General features: G+C 36.9%; 1 protein-coding gene across 1 annotated transcript in view; it reads right to left on the bottom strand.

Moving 5' to 3' along the window:
* Nucleotide 1: 1 nt before the first annotated feature.
* FNTA (farnesyltransferase, CAAX box, subunit alpha) overlaps nucleotides 2–19234 on the bottom strand; it is a 33291-nt gene continuing 14058 nt past the window's right edge. The window contains exons 4-9 of the mRNA XM_064272763.1: nucleotides 18412–18516; nucleotides 14570–14696; nucleotides 10163–10311; nucleotides 4638–4700; nucleotides 1171–1342; nucleotides 2–672 (exon numbers count right to left, since the gene is read on the bottom strand). Coding sequence (XP_064128833.1) covers nucleotides 550–672; nucleotides 1171–1342; nucleotides 4638–4700; nucleotides 10163–10311; nucleotides 14570–14696; nucleotides 18412–18516 — 739 coding nt within the window. The 3' untranslated portion in view covers nucleotides 2–549. The remainder of the gene's footprint in view (nucleotides 673–1170; nucleotides 1343–4637; nucleotides 4701–10162; nucleotides 10312–14569; nucleotides 14697–18411; nucleotides 18517–19234) is intronic.

Genomic DNA, 19234 nt, shown 5'->3' on the forward strand with positions numbered 1-19234 from the left:
CTGTTTTTAGATACAGCTATACTTTTATTACAAAACCATTCTTTTGGCATTAGTTGGTTATAATGATAGCAAGATACTGTCAGTGCTGCGTAGCAGCTCTCGTGTGACGAGTGCATTCCCTGCTTACTGAACCTACATTTAAGTTACCGCGTATTCATCACATACAAGTTACCTGCAGTTATTACTGCTGCAAACCCTGACACGTACACCGTTGTTTAGGGAGGAGCTGATGCTAAGAGATTAGATTAAAGGCTGGTAAGACTACAAAAGTTCCTTTATGGGACATCCTCCCCTCCTATTACTCTGCTTTGAAAGAATCAAATGACTTAGAGCTAGTCTGAATAGCAGCAGCGCCCAAAGAGCAGTGCACCTAGTTCTTGTTAAAAAGCGATACCTGTGCAGTGCACATTTTACTGTGCAGAGGGAATAAATAAAATTTTATTTTTTTTATTCCCAATACAAGCAAAGGGAATGATCGCTCTAGTTTTAAACTCCTCATTGGAGTCCCTTAAATAATAAAGGCATTCCATCAAGTTCTCCTGGACGGTGTTATTGCTTTGTGTTTGCTGGTCGGTCACTTTCTGTGCTGTGTTTGCTCTGAAGGGATCTTCCGATATATCTCCAATATTCCTTTCTTATAGTGTCCTTTTCTTTAGCTAGGATTTCGCACAACTGAAAATGAAAAAGAAAAGTTCATTAAAGTAAACGTGCAATACAAACTCTACAGCAAATGCCTTAGAGGCAATACAGCTTAACTCAGATCATGTCCGAGTGAGATGCACTGCTATCTTCACATCTACCCTGAATGGTAGAAATAGCTCTGCACTGAATTCTGAGTAACTATGATGAAAAAGGGCATGGTTTTCAGTGACACCAAAACCAAAGAAACCAAACCCACTGCCATCGAGTCGATTCAGACTCATAGTGACCCTACAGGACAGAGTAGAACTGCCCCTATAAGGTTTCCAAGGAATGCCTCATGGATTCAAACTGCCAATCTTTTGGTTAGCAGCTTAACTCTTAACCACTATACCACCAGGGTTTCCTTGAGTGGCACCCCCACCCCCAGTGCCATCGAGTCGATTCCAACTCATAGCGACCCTATAGTGACACCAGGCAGACCCAATTCTGAGATAGCGAAAAGAAAAGCACTGAGTTCCACTAGCTTACCTCTAATGCCTTATTAAGAATGTCCTCCTTGTTGTCACATTGGTTTTCTAGCATGTCTTCATAGATATCCACAAGAAAGGCAATTAGGTAGGGAGAACTGTGACTTGGTTGTAAATCAAGTAATTGATTTAACAGATTGGGATATCTGGAAAGGCCACGATCCTGCAAAATTCTAAAAAAATTACACTCAATTTTGAGAAGAAAGAGGACTTAAGAAAAGAAATAGTTGAAAGAACAAGAAAAGATGACCCCTGAAACACAAGCAAGAAAAGGAGACCTATTCTGAAGTGATCTAAAGTACATGTCCACTCAATTTAGAGACTGTTTCTTGGCTCTGGCCCATTTTGAACACAGAAAAGCAAGAAGTCTCTCTTCTCTCTGAGGATCTAAAAGAGGAGAAGGAGCACCCATTTAAAACACTGGCTAAAACATCCAGGATACGGAATATTCTATCAGACAAATGTGTAACAGGGAAGGAAAAAAGGGAAAGATGAACACACATATTAAGAGATTTATCAACCAATGCAACAGGTGGACAATTATCTGGATCTTGATCCATTTATAAGACAATCAGGGAAATCTAAACACTGACTAGATATTTTCTAATACTCAGGAATTCTTCGTCAATGGTTTTAAGTGGGATAATGATAGTATGGTTGATTTTTAAAAACCCTACACTTTCAAGAAAAAAAAAAAAAAAAACCCTCACTAGCTACACTAAGCATGTTGACACTTTTTACCTTTTAATTCGAAATTGTTTACTAGCAGTTCTGATACAGCTTGGTGTGGAAAGAAGCCTTAATCAAGTCTAAAGCCCTCCAAACTCTTATGCTTTCCTCTCGACAAACAGCCTTGCTTTCTATTTCATAGATTAATTAGAATTTTCAAACATTAATTTTACATCTATTACATGCTAGACCTAAACCAAAATCAAACCTGTAGCTGTCAAGTTGATTCTGACTCATAGCGACCCTACAGAGTAGAACCGCCCCACAAGGTTTCCAAGGAGCGGCTGGAAACTGCCGACCTTAACCATTGCATCACCAGGGCCCCATGTGCTAGACCCAGGCACTGTTATTTTGAAACATCTTTACAATTAAGGAGTTCACTTTCTACTGAGGAATGCAGAAAATTAAATGGTGTTAATGTAAGCATTGCGATGTACAATATTCTATGGGAACAGAAAAGGGCTTAGAAAGGTGATAGATTGGCATTTCCTACGGGAATACATAAATAACTTAATCCCTGAACTATAAACTTAACTGGATTCTCTCTGTCCTTTCTTGTCATTTTAGAAAAAGAGGGCTCTCTTCTGTCAAACATCTTTCACTTGTGCTCTAGAGTCCAACCCTTTTCTTACTTTAGGCCGTTCCCCTTCCTTGCCCCATCCTTCGTACACAGAATTGTCTCTCCCATCTTAAAAGAAAAACCAACAAAAGGCATCTTTAATCATTTTCCTCGTAGCAGCTATTGGTTTCTCTCTCCTCTTCACAGTCACACTTTTAAATGGATCGTTACACTTACTGTCTCTAAATCTATCTTTCCCTATCACTTCTCCATCTACTGAAAACCACCTTCCTGTCATCTCATAACTTCACTGAAACAGCTTCCACTAAGGTCACTGTCAACCTCTTGATGGATAAATGCACTGGCCACGAAGTCCTTTTTTGACGTATCTGTGGCATCTGACAGTTAATACTCCCTACCTCTTTTTTCTTGGCTTCTATCACTTCGCTCTCAACTGATGTCTTCATTACTCCTCTGGCTGTTCCTCTATGATGCCACTGACTCCATCTGCCCTGCAAATGTTCATGCTCTCCATGTCTTTCTTCTCTTCTATTCCTGGGCATCTTCCTCTACACCTATGAAGCAACTACCACCTATGTAATGCTGATTCTCAAACCTGTACCTTTAGCCCCAACCACTCTTGCAAGATGTCTCATATACATTGAATTCACTTTAAAATGTCTAAAACTGAACTTGTCGTCTTCTTTTTCACCAGCCAAATTAGTTTCCCTTTAGGTATTCCTTTGCTTTGTGAACTCCAACTTATTATACTTCTAAGCTCTTGTTTCTGTTCCCAAAGACTATTATGCATTGCGGTGCTCATAATTTTTAAAAAAGTTTTTATTGTGCTTTAAGCAAAAGTTTACAAATCAAGTCAGTCTCTCATATAAAAATTTACATACACCTTGCTATATACTCCTAGCTGCTCTCCCCCTAATGAGACACTCCTCCTCTCCACCCTGTATTCCCGTGTCCATTCAGCCAGCTCCTGTCCCCCTCTGCCCTATTATCTCCCCTCCAGACAGGAGCTGCCCACATAGTCTCATGTGTCTACTTGAGCCAAGAAGCTTACTCCTTACCAGTATCATTTTCTATCTTATAGTCCAGGCCAATCACTGTCTGAAGAGTTGGCTTTGGGAATGGTTCCTCTCTTGGGCTAACAGAAGGTCTGGGAACCAGGACCTCCGGGGTCCTTCTAGTCTCAGTCAGACCATTAAGTTTGGTCTTTTTATGAGGATTTGAGGTCTGCATCCCACTGCTCTCCTGATCCTTCAGGGAGCAGTGCTCATAAATTTAACTGTCTATATTTCTCACTAGAGAATGAGCACCTTGACTGCAAGAATTTTTCAACAAGTACCTAGGCCTACCATGTAACAGCTGTTTATTTCCCAAGTGAATTAATGAGGCTGCAATTAAATGAAAGTTTAGATTATATGCGAACTTTGTCATGAATAATTAAGAACTGAGTAAAATTGGTTAAAAAAACTATCAAAGTAATCATTCACAACTCAAACTGCAAACATAAAAATTAGAACAACAAAAAAGAAATCATCTTCTTAATATTAAAAAAAGTGAAGGAAAAAACACCTCAACAGGACAGTAGCTCCCATTTCTGGGGAGGCAGTTCCTTATCTCCAGATTTTATATGCCCCGAACCCTGACACATCTCCAGTGTAACTGGGCTGTATTCTTTGTGCTCTTTGGACCTAGTTTCTTTGGGAGACTCTATATTTGATGAAGAGCCTGGGTATGTCAATGTTGAGGCAAGTGAAGTCTTTTCTATTTAAGGAGTGAGACTTGTAATAGAAGATCTCTAGAAAGGAAAACAGAAAAGTGGGCTATCCACCTGTGCGATCTGTTTGTAAACAGTCTACCTTGCCTTACTGTGTTCCTGAACTAAACAGAAACTGAGTGTGGATATTTTCTTCTTTGACATAAAGCCGACCAGATGCATAAATACAACTAAAACCGCATTATTGTTCACTCATGGAGAGAAGAAGAGCAGGGCAGAGAATGCTGTTCTTGGGAGTGACCACAACACTGTTACACTTCTGTCAGATCCAGAAAACAGGAAAAATTTTTAGTATTTTTTTGGAAGATTATGCAACGTATTCTGCGATGCATCAAATTTGCAGCTTGTTTGTTTTATATATATAACATAAGCAAAAACAACCTCTTACCCTTTCAAATAGTTCCATGCGCTTTCATTGTGGGGTACTAGTTTGATCATTTCCAGAGTGTATCTGTAAGAAAAAAATACAAATGTGTGTATAATTTTAAAAAAAGCCGTCTATGTAAATAGTTTAACGAAATTGTGTTACAGCTTGCACTTGTACTTTCACTTGTCTCAGTCTTCACTTACCTCTTTTAACGGACTTTGCGTCTCTCTGGGTGATATTTAAATTACAGAATCCCCTTTGTCTGGAGCTGTCAATCTTATTCGCACAGTTCCACCCTCCTATCTATTTGTATCCAATTCTAGGGGAGGACACTTAACCCATCTAAAGGCTTCAATTGATGATAGGAAAATAAATTAACCTGGAAGATTTTCTTTAATTGAGGAGTTCCCTTTGAAGGAAAGGTAAGCTATAACAAGGAGGCTTTCCTTTTAGTGGTAAAGCAACCCTGTGGAAAAAAAGTCTAAGATCTACTTATGCCTGGAAAAGTCTTAAGTTACTGAAAAAGGACAACTACATAATGTTAGGAACTATGTCAAAGAAGAATCAAATTACTAGAATCAGAAATGAAAGAAATAAAAAGGGTTATAAAGGAATACTCTGGATAGTTATAAGCCAAATTAGATAAATGAAATGGACAAATTCTTAGAAAGACACAAAACTAACTCACAAAGAAACAAACTAAATAGACCTATAACAAGCAGAGACTGAATCAGTCATCTACCAATAAATTTTCACAATGAAAACATTCAAAGAAGAACTAATACAATCCTTCACAAATGCTTCTGAAAAATAGAAGGGGAGGGAACACCTCCCCCAGGTCATTTTATGAAGCTAATACTACACCTTGATACCAAAACTAGACAAAGACGCCACAAGAAAATACAACTTCTCACAGAAAAAGAAAATAAGAACAGACCAGTATCTCTTATGAATATGGACACAAAAGTCCTCATCAGAATACCAGCAAACAGAATTCAACAACATATAGAAGACTTATACACCATGATCAAGTGGGATTTATCTCAGGGATGGAAGATTAGTTTAATATAAAAAATCAATTAATGTAATACATCTTATCAACAGAATAAAAAACAAAATCAAATAATCATCTCAATAGACTCAGAAAAAATATCTGACATAATCATGTTAAAAACAACAACAACAAAAAGGAATAGAAGGGAACTTCCTAAACCTAATAAAGAGCATCTATGAAAAACTCATAGCCAACATCATACTTACTGCTGAAAGACTAGATGATTTTCCCCAAGATAAGGACAAGTATTTCTGCTCTTGCCACTTCTGTTCAGTATTGGGCTGGAGGTTCTAGCCAGGGCAATTAGGCAAGAAAAGGAAATAAAACGCATCCAGATTGGAAAATAAGGAGTAAAAGCATCTCTATCTGGAGACTGCATGATCTTGGATATAGAATATCCTACGGAAGTCACTAAATACCTATTAGATCTAATAAACAAGCTTAGCAAGGTTGCAGGATATAAGATCAATGCACAAAAATCAATTGGATTCCTATATACTTAGAATGAACAATTCAAAACTGAAATTAATAAAACAATTCCATTCATAATAGTATCAAAAGAATAAAGTACCTAGGAATAAATTTATCAAAAGAAGTTAAAAATTTATACTCTGAAAACTACAAAATACTTCTGAAAGAAACTAAAGAAGATATAAATAAATGGAAACATATCACATGTTCACGGACCAGAAGACTTAACATAGTTAAGACCACAATACTTCCCCCAGCTGACCTACAGATTCAATGCAATCCCTGTCAGAATCCCAGCTGACTTCTTCATATAAACTGACAAACTGATTCTAAAATTCATATGGAATTGCATGGAATCCAGAATAGCCGAAACAATCTTGAAAAAGATGAATAAAGGAGGAAGTCCCATGCTTCCTGATTTCAACTTACTACAAAGCAATGGTAATCAAAACAATGTGGTTGTGCCATGAGGACAGACATACAGCTCAATGGAATTGAACTGAGGGTCTAGAAATAAACCCCTACATCTATGATCAACTGATTTTCAACATCATTCAATAAGGAAAGAATAGTCTTTTTAACAAACGGTGTTGAGACAACTGGAACATGTTGAGACAACATGTAAAAGAAAGAAGTTGGAGCCTTACCTCACACTATGTATGAAAATTAACTCAAAATAGAGATCAAAGACCTCATTGTCAGAGCAAAAACTATAAAACTTACAGAAAAAACATTAGGGTGATCTTCATAACCTAGGATTTGACAAAGGAGTCTTACATATGATACCAAAAGCATAAACAACTAAAGAAAAAGTAGATAAACTGGACTTCATCAAAACTGTAAGGATGGTGCAGGACCGGACAGTGTTGTGTTCTGTGGTACACAGGGCTGCTATGAGTCGGAACTAACTTGATGGTACCTAACAAGAACACACACCAAAATGAAAAATTTTTGTCCTTCAAAGGATACTATCAAGAAAATGAAAAGACAACCCACAGAATGGTAGAAAGTATTTGTAAATCACATATATGACAAGAGACTCATATCTAGGACATGTAAAGAACTCTTACAACTCAATAATAAAAAGACAAGTAACCAATTAAAAGGATCTGAATAGACTTCTTCAAAGAAGGAATACAAATGGTTAATAAGCACAGGACAGGATGCGCCACATCATTATCCTCAGACGAATGCAAATCAAAACCACAATGAGATACTGCAAGGACAGGACAGAGAGAACTAGGGACCTCCATGAATTGCTTGTGGGAACGTAAAATGGTGCAGTTGCTTTGGCAAACGGTCTGGCAGTTCCCTAAAAAGTTAAACATAAAGCTGCTATATGATCTAGGAAGTCCGTGCAGGGGTCTATATCCCAAAGAAATGAAAATATATGCCCACACAAAGACCTGGACACAAATGCTTACAGCAGCATTATTCCTAACAGCCCAAGGCAGAAACAACCCCAACGCTCATCACCTGACAACCGGATAAATATCATGTGGTATAACCATACAATGGAGTCTTATCCAGTCATAAAAAGGAATAAATGCCACCGAATTGTATGTGTAGAAATTGTTGAATTGGTGTATGTTCTGCTGTGTATATTCTCCACAACAAAAACAAAATACATTAAAAAAAAAAAAAAAAAAAGAATGAAATACTGACACATGGTACAACATGAATGAACTCCAGAAACATCACACTAAGCGAAAGAAACCAGTCACAAAAGATCACATACTGTGTAATTCCATTCAGATGGAAGTCCAGAACACAGAAACATACAGAGACAGAAAGCAGGTTAATGGTTGTCTAGGGCTGAGGAGGAAGGGGAGGATGTGGGAACAGAGGCGTGACGGCTAACACGTTTGGGGGTTCTTTCTGAGATGATGAAAATGTTCTAAAATTGACTGTGGTAATGGTTGAACTTATCTGTGAATATACTAAAAACCACTCTGAATGCGTGAATTGTATGGTATGTGAATTATATCTCAATAAAGCTATTTTTTAAAATAAAGAGACACTTGCATTTTGCAACTTCTTCATATTTGGTATTCTAATATTTTATTAGTCCTATGGTAGAATAACCTGAAGCATCTACCTTTTGGCAAGAAAGCTACTGAGCTTTCTAAAGGACAATGCTTTGCTTTCCTTTCCTTTCGAGTACTTTTTTTAATCCTCACAACAGAACACCAACAAATAACAGAGTGCTGGGTGACTCGGTCTGGATTTTCTCTGCTTAAATCCCTGTATTTAGGTTTGATTAAGAATGATAACATAATTCAGTGAGTTATCACACTGACTCTTTAGAGCACATCATCCGAAAGAACTTCCTGTGATGACAGAAGTGTTCTCTATCTGTGATGTCCAATACGGCTGTCAATGGCCACATGAGGTTACTGAGCACCCGAAATGTGACTAATGCAACTGGGGAATGAATTTTTAATTTTATATGACTTTAGTTAATTTAAATAGCCATGGGTGGCTAGTGGCTATTGTATTGGACAGTGCAGCTTTGGACAGTAATACAGTGGAAAGAAAGCAAGCATAAGGTATGGTTGAGGGCTATGTTTCTGCTCCAGGTGTAAGCCTGGAGAAGAGTTAATGCAGGAGAGTAACAGACTTTTCTTTCAAACTTAAATTACCAGAATCCTATATAACCAAAACAAAAAACCCAAACAAACCTGTTGCCGTTGAGTGGATTCTGACTTATCGTGACCCTATAGGACAGAGCTGAACTGCCCCAGAGCAGCTGGTAGATTTGAACTGCCAACCTTTTCGGTTAGCAGCCGTGCTCTTAACCACTGCGCCATCAGGGCTCCAGAGCCCTATACAGAACTGATAAAAGTAGACTGAGTTGCCCCGATCAAAGCAAAAGTGAGGGCAAGGGGGATGAAAGGCAGATACCCCATAAAAATCAGCTCTCCTCAGGAGTTGTTAAAAACAACTTTTATAACTAAAACTATGACTACAATCTAATCAGGCTTTAAAAACAACGAGCATATTCTAATTGTAAAATGGTTTATCAGTTCACATATAATTTTTTTTTCTTTAAGCTTCTGTTTTATTTTAGGATGTGGTAACATTTTCCCTTGAGATTCAACAGTTCATTATATTTTAGTAACCAGATCTCTGTATTTAGGGATTACTGTTTTGCTAAATGATCCAACAATTACATTTTTTTTTCGAATAGGGTTTTCCATTCAATAATAAAGTTGAATAGCCATCCAAAGATGAGCTAATCCACTTACTTTGATTAGGGCCTGGCCTAAACTCTAACAGAAGCACAAATTTATAACCTCGTTTTAAACTTTCTAGATGTTTTCAAAAAGCATATTAAGCTTTATAAAAAATTAATTCAAAGTCCAAGTAAATAGTTCTCTCTATAACAGTTCACATATAATTGGACACTGAAACAAAATAGACAAAATCAGAAAATAGGTGGCTATTAATGTTTATGGATATAATAAATTCATGCCAGTTCACCAATTCAGAAATGTCTAGCTCCTACAACACCCTTTTGTACACCAGAGCAGTGGTTCTCAACTGAAAGTGATTCTACAACATCTGGGGACATTTGGGTCATCTCAACTGGGGTGGAGCTACTGACATAAAGTACGTAAAGGCCAGGGATGCTGCTAAACATCCTAAAACACACAGGCCAGCCTCCCACGACAAAGAATTAGCCAGCCCCAAATCCTGCACTAGAGTAACGTGGCTTCTAGGGACTATTATCTAAAATGCAACAAAATTTAATGAGATAGTAAAACAGTTTCCTAGACACAATGAATTCTGATTTCTTCTCAATCTCTAGTAACATTTCAAGAAATTTAAAACACTACAAAATATAGTCTACTATATTACTAGTAAACTTATTATAACATGTTCCATCTCAGTGTTCTGTCCCATTCAATGAGGGTAGGATCCAGGTCAGTCTTGACCTTTGCTGTATTCCCAATGCCTGAGACATGGTAGGCAAGCAAATACATTTTTAATCAATGAGCAAATAAAGGAGGTTACTAACTGGACTTCTCTCTCCAATAAAACAGGATCATTGTAGCCAGTGGTGTTAGAAATTACAAAGTATCTTTGGTTCCAGACAGAGTTATTTCTCACATCTTCCTTGAGAAGTTGGTCTACATACTGTAATTCATTATCCCAAAGTTTAAATTCCTAAAAGAAAATAAAAAACAAAACATCCAATTGGAAATGTCCTATTACTTATAAACAGTAAGTAAGTAAAAAAGAAATACACCCACTCCTCACTTATCGACATGGTTAGGTTCCAAAAACCAGGTCATTGTGTGGAAATTGGCATTATGCGAAAATGGAGGATGACCACATCAGACCACAAAATGGAAGATACTACAGTATTACATAACTGTCAAATGACAGGATTACATAACTGCCGAACTGCTGAGAATCATGGCCCAGCCAAGCTGACACATATCCTTAACCATCATAGCCAGCGTTACTCTCACCTCGTACCTCGGTGTTCATTACCGCCAGGTGTCGCTAATGCACAAAATAGTAGATTTTTTACTATCGTTGTAGTTGCAAGATGTCAGATAATGGCATAGTCGATAACTGAGAAGTAGGTGTGAAAGTTAAATAAAGGTAAGAAGGTAGAAACGAAGATGTAGAATTTATCACATATTTGGAGAGACGTGATAGTTGCAAGTCAAGGAAAGAAAGGGAGATAAGAGTATAAAACTAGAGAGCCTGGGAAAACAACAGAAAGCAGGAAAGAAATCATCAAAGGGAATGGTAATGGGGTGGGTGGAGGGGAACCCAGAAGGACAGCAGCAAAACAAAAACCTGTGGCCATCGAGTGGATTCCAACTCAAATCCACTCCACAGGACAGAACTGCCCCGTAGGGTTTCCAAGACTGTAAATTTTTATAGAAGCGGACTGCCACATCTTTCTCCTGTGGAGCAGCTGGTGGGTTCAAACTGCTGACCTTTCGGTTAGCAGCTGAGCTCTTAAGCACTGTGCCACCAGGGCTCCTTCATCAGCAGCAAAGTGGCCTGTAATTCGGTACAATGTTCTCGAAGAACAATTTAGATACCAAGAGGCACGTTCACCCCATCTCACCAGAGAATAATTCTAAACTAGCTCAAAAGAAAAAACAAGCAAAAAGAACCCCGTATCTACCTAAATGCTTATGCATTTGTTTATGTTGAAAATTTAGGAGGAAAAAACGGTACAAACTCATTAGTAAGAGAATGATTAACTACAGTACAGCACACTGATCTGATGTGACAATACACGAAGCCTTTACATATCATGTGAAGACAGCAGAGAAACAAAAGTATATACAATATTTAGTAAACAGGCAGATTAAAAAATGCACATAATGATAAAAATCACATCAAAATACATGTGATGAAACAGGTACACACAATTTCATTTTGGATATAAAATTTTACATTATAAAGCTGTTTAAATAAAAAAAAATTATGGTGGGGGGGTAAGAGCCAACAATTTGAAAAAGGGGTAGAATGGTTAGCTTTCAAATGCTGCAAAAGTTGAAGACTTTGGCTTAAAAAAAAGGTAACTGAGTTATATTTTTTATTTGATAAAAGTTAGAACTACAGTATGATAGCCCTAAGTTTTACAGGTGATAATAAATAACTGAGTTATATTTTTTATTTGATAAAAGTAAGAACTACAGTATGATAGTCCTAGGTTCTACAGGTAATAATAAAAACGAATACATTAAGGAATATACATTCTTGTGAAAATTCCCACATGCTGATAAGTAGTATAGCTCAGTGATACTTGCACGGGCCACTGATAGGTGCCTGTCCTTAAACAGTTAGGCTACAAGACGGTAAGTGCAGAAATAAAGCAAGTATTTAGAAGTTTTTTTGGCAGTTTGACAGAGTAATTTTATGTCTGCTTAATCCTGTAATAAAAAAATTGGGTTTATGTTTTATATGTGTTTAAAAAAATTTTTTTGTGTGTGATAATTACAAACTCATAGGAAGTTACAAAAATAGTAGAGTCCTGTGTACCCTTCACTCAGCTTCCCCCAGTGGTAACATCTTTCAATCCCCAAACCTGGAAAATGACATTGGTACAATATTGTTAACTATAGGCCTTATTCAGATTTCATCACTTTTTACATGCATTCATTTGTGTGTGTGTGTTTATCCCATGTACAGATTCATGTAACCACCACCACAATCAGGACACAGAATGGTTCCATTCTCACAAAGAAACTGTCTCGTGCTGCCCTTTATGTTCACACCACTCATCTAACTCTTGGCAACCACCTATCTGTATTCCGTCTCTATAATTTTGACACTTCTAGAATGTTATATAAATGGAATCATACAGTATGAAAAGTTTTGAGATTGGTCTTTTCTAATGCCTTTGAGAGCCATCTAAGTTGTTGCATGCATCAACAGGCCGTTCTTTTTGATTGCTGAGTATATGTATGTGTGTGCATGTTTTTATTTCATCTTTAAGTAATTTATTCTATCGTATTTTACATAAATGAAAACATATAAAATACATCAAATCTGTGGTTAACTGGGGAAAAAAAAATTAAAGGATCCTTCACTTCTTCCCTTAAGATGAACTATTATTGCTGTTAGGTGCCGTCGAGTCGATTTTGACTCATAGCAACCCTATACAACAGAGTAGAACTGCCCCATAGGGTTTCCAACCACTAGTAAGGGCTAACTTTAAGTATCAATGCCAAAGAACACACAGGCCAGGTATTTAAGAATGCTTAAAACTAAAATTCTCTCACATTTCTAAATGTATAGAACTTCCCATATTCCCATTAAAAGTATTCACGATACAATGAATTCGTTAAATCCTCACTGAAAGCAACTGAAATATTAAAACACAGCTTTCCACATGGAATACAGGCACAGCTTTCACTGACTGATGCCAGGTTTTATCAGCCTTCGTACTACGGACATTGGGCTGGATAATTCTTTGTTGTAGGGGCTGTCCTGTGCATTATATAATATTTTGTAGCATCCTTGGTCTCTCTGCACTATATGCAGTAGCATTAGGCCCCAAGTTGTGACAACTAAAAATGTCTCCAGACATTGTCAAAATCCTCTGGGGGCACAATCACCTCGGACTGAGAACTGCTGGCTTACATGAATTCAAGAATGTATATATTTCCCACTTTCCACCTTGGGGCAAGTTATTTCCTTATTTAGTGCATAAAAAATTATAGATTCTCTTCAGTTTCCAGAATTCATTTGCCCCCATTAAAGTTGAAATTAGTTTTATCTTTTAAAAGCTGAATTATGTTTGAATATATGATACCACAAGATATCAAATATGAAAATAAGGGAAAAAAATTCTGTGCACCTCATTTATTGAGACTTATAAGCTACAACACAACTGAGGGATATTTTAGAACCCTTTTTCATGGCAACCTTTTATGACAGTTTTAGGAAGGAAAATACTGGGGGAATGCCTTTCAAAGGTATTGGTAATGTTCTATTTTTTTAAAGCTGTTTTGGTAGGTACATAGGTGTGTGTATATGTATCATGTAGGTCCTTTGATGGCGTAAACAGTTAAGTGCTTGACTACTAGCTGAAAGGTTGGCAGTTCAAACCCACGCAGAAGCACCTGGGAATCCAGGCCTGGTGATCTGTTTCTGCAAGGTCACAGCGTTGAAAGCCCTAGGGAGTTCAGTTCTAGTCTTACGATGAGTTAGAATAGACTTGATGGTAACTAACAACAATGACAGTATATTATGTTTACTTTTATATGATTAAATTTTTCATAAAAAGTAAAACAACTGAATACCTTTAGAAAATATATCCCTTTTATCAAATTTGGAAAAGTTAAAAATTTTAAGGAATACAATTTTTGGTGAAATGCTCATGGTATAATAAATAGTGCAGAAAGTAGCAATCACTGGAAAATATTTACAAGAAACAACACTGGAATTGTTTGCTAGAATAAATAAAATGTCCAGAGTAGGAGTTGTAACTATTCTCTTCTATTCAGATTTTAGCATAAAATTTTAACATGTGGGTAGAAATAAAATACATAACAGTCATTGTATAATCATACTCCAAAGTCTATCTCTGCAAAAGCATTAATATGTAATAGGCCCTTGTTAATTAAACTAATACAGCCATATTAAAAATTTACAACTACCTGTTCTACACAATTCCCAGCAAATGTAAGACGTGATACAAATTCAATCTAAAATATGTAAAAAAATTACTGTTATTCTTCTTTAACATACACAGAGATCATAAAGGCTAACTAACATGGAGAAGACCAAGGTTTAATTAAATGTCCTAATAATTCTTAATCATATATTCTGTATAATGATTTACATGTGTGTCTCAGTTCAGAAGTACACTTAGAATTTAACAGTAATTTCAGTTATTTAGTTCGATTAAAAAATAATCTGAAAACACTGTGTAAGAAGAAGGCAATACCTGAATAACCCACTGTCGATGCTGCCAGGCATGGTAATTCTTTGCATCCTGATTAAGGATATCAGCAATAAACTCAAGCTCCTGAGATGGATCTTTCAGCCATTCCACTAAAACTCGCCTATGATGCCTAAGGTCCAAAGAAGAGGGGAGAGGTTTTGTTGTTAGTTTACCCAAGAACTAAGCCATCAGCCGCATGCTTGGTACTGCCCTAGGTGACGGGGAGTAATATGAAGAAACAGAAATTCATGTCTGATGCTCAAGGCTCTACTGAGATAAAAGGTAACACAAAAGAAACACTAAGAGTAAAATTCACAGATTTCAAAACACTAAGTAAGAGTTGAGAAACACAAAACACAGTGATCTTGTATAAAATGAAATCAGACACTTAAGGCTGAAAGAAGGCTTATCTGGAAGTACAGTAATCTTGTGAGAACCACGAAATTCTGTCAAAGAATTCTGAAACATTACCAGATGGCTTAATGAGCAACTAGAGGACATGTGATACTATTTTATCAAGTATAGAAGCTCCTGTGCTTATAAATAGGCTGTCAATTTTCCCTAAGTACAAAGTGTCACCATACAAGCAACTTCTCACTCCACCTGTTCACGGGCAGAATTGAATTTGCTTCCACTCTACCAAGTTTCTATGACAAGTTATAAGATAATTAATAAAGGTTTCTTTACTAGAAAAATACCTGTAAGAGTTTTCCATTGAATCCCATTTCTATATTTTCTTTGGCTGAGATATTTATAAAATTCTATTAGACTATAGTATTCATTATATGGAGTCTTGGTAGCACAATGGTTAAGCACTCAGCTGCTAACCAAAAGCTCGGCAGTTCAAATCCACCAGCTGCTCCACAGGAGACAGATGTAGCAGTCTGTTTCTGTAAAGATTTACAGCCTTGGAAGCCCCATGTGGCAGTCCTATAGAGTCTCTATGAGTCAGACTCAACTGGGCAGCTGTGGGTATTCATTATGCTAAAAGTGAGCTGGGGTGATACGGAAAAGGGAAAGGACTTAATGTTTAATGAATGACCTATTCTACGTGCATGGACAATTTGAAAATTAATCTCACAGAATATGAAGAAGGCAAGATACTACAAAGATGAAAATCCTAAAAAGAAAGGCTTCTAAATAATTTATTTCAGAAATTTTCCAAGTCAGTGAATACTACAAATGGCATTTCATTTTTCCAGGATTCTGGCATATTGTATAATTTGGGAAAAAGTTAAGGATCAGCTCCTTTTGTATGTCAACCTGATTTCTAGGAACAATACACCAAGAGTTTTCTCTGATGTTCTATGCTTTAAATAGTACTAAACAAAGGTACTATCCTTACAGCATGAGTTTTCGTAATGAGAATTTAATAAAGAGTGACCAATTAAATAGGACATAGAATTTCCATTACTTGTACTATACAGAAGCAACTAGCAATTTAAAATCTACCAAAATTGAAAACTTGCTGGGTTTTCAACTCAAAGCTATATATTGCTTTTTTCATAACAATGGGTAATGAGGTATTAACGACAGTGCCTGCAGTGTCCAGAAAAGAAAGGACATTTCTCTTTAGCAGAAGCTACATATAATCGAATGCTAAGCATGCTCATGACATCTAGCTTTTACAGCTATACATTTTTATGTAAAAATATTTATTACTAGAATTCCACAGGAAAAGTAACTTTAGTGAGTGGGTGGGTTACCACTAAAACAATTATTTTATAATGCAATTTCTTAGAAATGCAATGATCCAGTTATAAATGAAGAAGTTTCCATGGTAAAGTTGTTTCACCAAAACTCTAGCGACTGGAAATCTGTAATAGCTACCATTTCCCTGCTTTGGCAAGTAATGTTCAGTTATTTAGTGTTAGGCCTATTATACTGTAATTCTTTGAAAATTAATTTTCTACATAGGGTTACGTACTCCTTAACAATAATATTTGACTATGCAGATTATTACCACCCAGTTATGCCAGATAAAAGTTCACACTCCACATTTTTAAATTGTCTTTTAAAGTTGGGATGAAGGTGTGTTCTCCTAAGGATAACCTAAGCATTATACCCTCTTTCCAACTCCAAGCTCTTATTCCAACCCCCTTTTCTCCAGTATTCTCAATCTCTCTATTCATAGTCTCTCTTCACCATGAAGTCTTTACCATCTTGAAAAACAAAAGCAAAAAGGCACACCCCTGTCTTCTTTCCTCAACACAACCCACTTCTACGTAACTTCTGTTTTCCTCCTGCCACCTCCCTCTTGCCCATCCTATCACCACCCCACTTCTGCTGGTAGGACTGCTCATGCCAAGGTCACTCACGAACCAAAAAACTGGAACCTGTTGCTGTCGAGTTCATTCTGACCCATGGCAACCCTATGTGTCACAGTTAACACATCCACTGGTCATCTTTCAGTCCTTACTTTCCCTGACTATTCATCAGTACTTGATATTGTCATCCATGCTTTTCTTCTTGAAACTTTCAACTCTCTTGGTTTCTCTGACAATACTACCTTCTGGTTTTCTTCAAACTTCTTTGGTTATCCTTCCTCAGTCACCCTGGAAAACTTCTCTGCCTCTTTAATGATGCTCACCAGCACTCCAGATGTGACCTTCTCCTCCACTTGTCCCTGAGCAGCCTCATTCACAGCTGTGACTTCAACAATCACTTCCAGAAAGAGGACAGCTCTCAAATCTCATCTTCAACCCATACTGCTCTCCACTCCAGAACAGCATTTTCAGCTCCTTACTGGACAGCTTTACATAGGTTTTCCAGACACATCAACCTCCACTTGTTCAGTACTGAACCCATCCTTCTTTCCCAAAAATGTTCTGCGTTACCCCTCAACTTTCCTAAGACGGTGGTACCACCATTCACCCAGTTGTCAAGCCAAACACTGAGTCACTGTTCTTCCCTGTCACTCCTCCAATAAATTCAACTCTAAAATCTGTTGCTTCTCTCTTCTAAGCCACTCTCAAATTTATCCTTATCTTTCCCATACCCATACCACAATTGAAGCCTCATCTCTTCTAACTATACCTGCCAAACTCCAGGATTGTGAACTTATTCCAGGCCTCCTCCAGCCTGTTATCAGGGTAAACCTTCAAAGACATAAACCTAGTCATGATAATTTCTTAAATAAAATCTGTCACTAGCTTACCACTGCCACTAAGATCAAGTCCAAACTCCTTACCAGCATTCATAAGGGTCTTTACAATTTTAGCCCTGTCCTCCTGCTCATGTCCCCATATCTTCTTTTTTTCTATTGTATTCTGCCACTCACAACCATAATAATAATTCTTACTACGCTTATATTCTTGTCCATGCTAATTTAGGTGCTTAATTTCTACACCAAATATATCCTGCGAAAAACTCTACCATTACACTTTCTACACTACTTTGTAAAATAACTGATTTTATTGTTTGCTTTCACCCTTTAGACTGTACTTGGTTCATGTTTTATCCCCAGCATCAATTTTTTGAATAAGCAAATGAATCAAAAATCAAATACCAGAAAGTTATTTTATAGCACATGGAAAAGAAACATTTTTTTCAGATTTTTCACTCCAATTTTTTTTTCTGATTCTAGAAGTATTACATGCTCACACTGAGACTTTAATAAAAGCAGCTACCATTTATTGAGTGCTAATAATGGGTCAGGCACCATTTAGTACTAAACACAAAATTATCTCATTTAATCCTCCTTACAACCCGGTGACGTAGGCACTATTAGCTCCTATGTAAATTACCAAAATGATAAGGAAACAAACAAAAATCCCCTATAATCTCATCGTCCATGGCAAGCACTAGTAGCATAGCAAAAGATTTCCTTCCCGTATTTATCTTACCAAACTTGATAGTTTTTGGGCTGTTCCTCAATTATTGCAGTGATGTAGTTCATTTCCTCATGTAGATCCTTCTGAAGTGACTTTAAGAGAACTCTCCGAAAATGCCTACAGCGAAACATCAAGCAGCCAAAGTCTCATTACTCCACATAAACTATCAGATAAAGCTATAATAAACTTAGACAAAATTTCTTTTGATATTCTATATAATTAAAATCTGATATAGAAAAAAGTAAATTTTGGAAGCTTAAGGAACGAAAGAAAGTAAAGGATTATCTTGCAATCAAGGGTTATCAGGAACCCTGGTAGCATAGTGGCTAAAGCGTTTGACTGCCAACCAAAAGGTCAGTGGTTCAAATCTGCTAGCTGCTCCATGAGAGAAAGATGTGGCAGTCTACTTCTGTAAAGATTTACAGCCTTGGAAAGCCTATGGGGCAGTTCCACTCTGTCCTATAGGGTCGCTATGAGTTGAAATTGACTTGACGGCAGGGGTTTGGTTTGGTTTTGGTATGGTTATCAGAATGTTCTACAGTATGAGAAGCAGAGATCTCTTTCCCTGTATGAGATAGCTTATTCATGTAGAGACATTATTCATATAATAAATTTTATTACAAACATTATCAAAATATTTTTCTTTTAAAACCACCACAGAAATGTTACTTATACACAAATCAAGTTTCTCTTTAATTCCTTCATAGGCAGAGTTGAATCATTAGAAAATCTTTTTTACTAAAAAAAAAAAAAAAATGGTTAATTCTGGTCTATTGTTACTTCAGAACTTCAGAAATTTCTGACTCAGAATATAACAGACAAACAGTTCAGAAGC

Source organism: Loxodonta africana, chromosome 19, assembly GCF_030014295.1.
Source record: "Loxodonta africana isolate mLoxAfr1 chromosome 19, mLoxAfr1.hap2, whole genome shotgun sequence".
Taxonomy (NCBI): domain Eukaryota; kingdom Metazoa; phylum Chordata; class Mammalia; order Proboscidea; family Elephantidae; genus Loxodonta; species Loxodonta africana.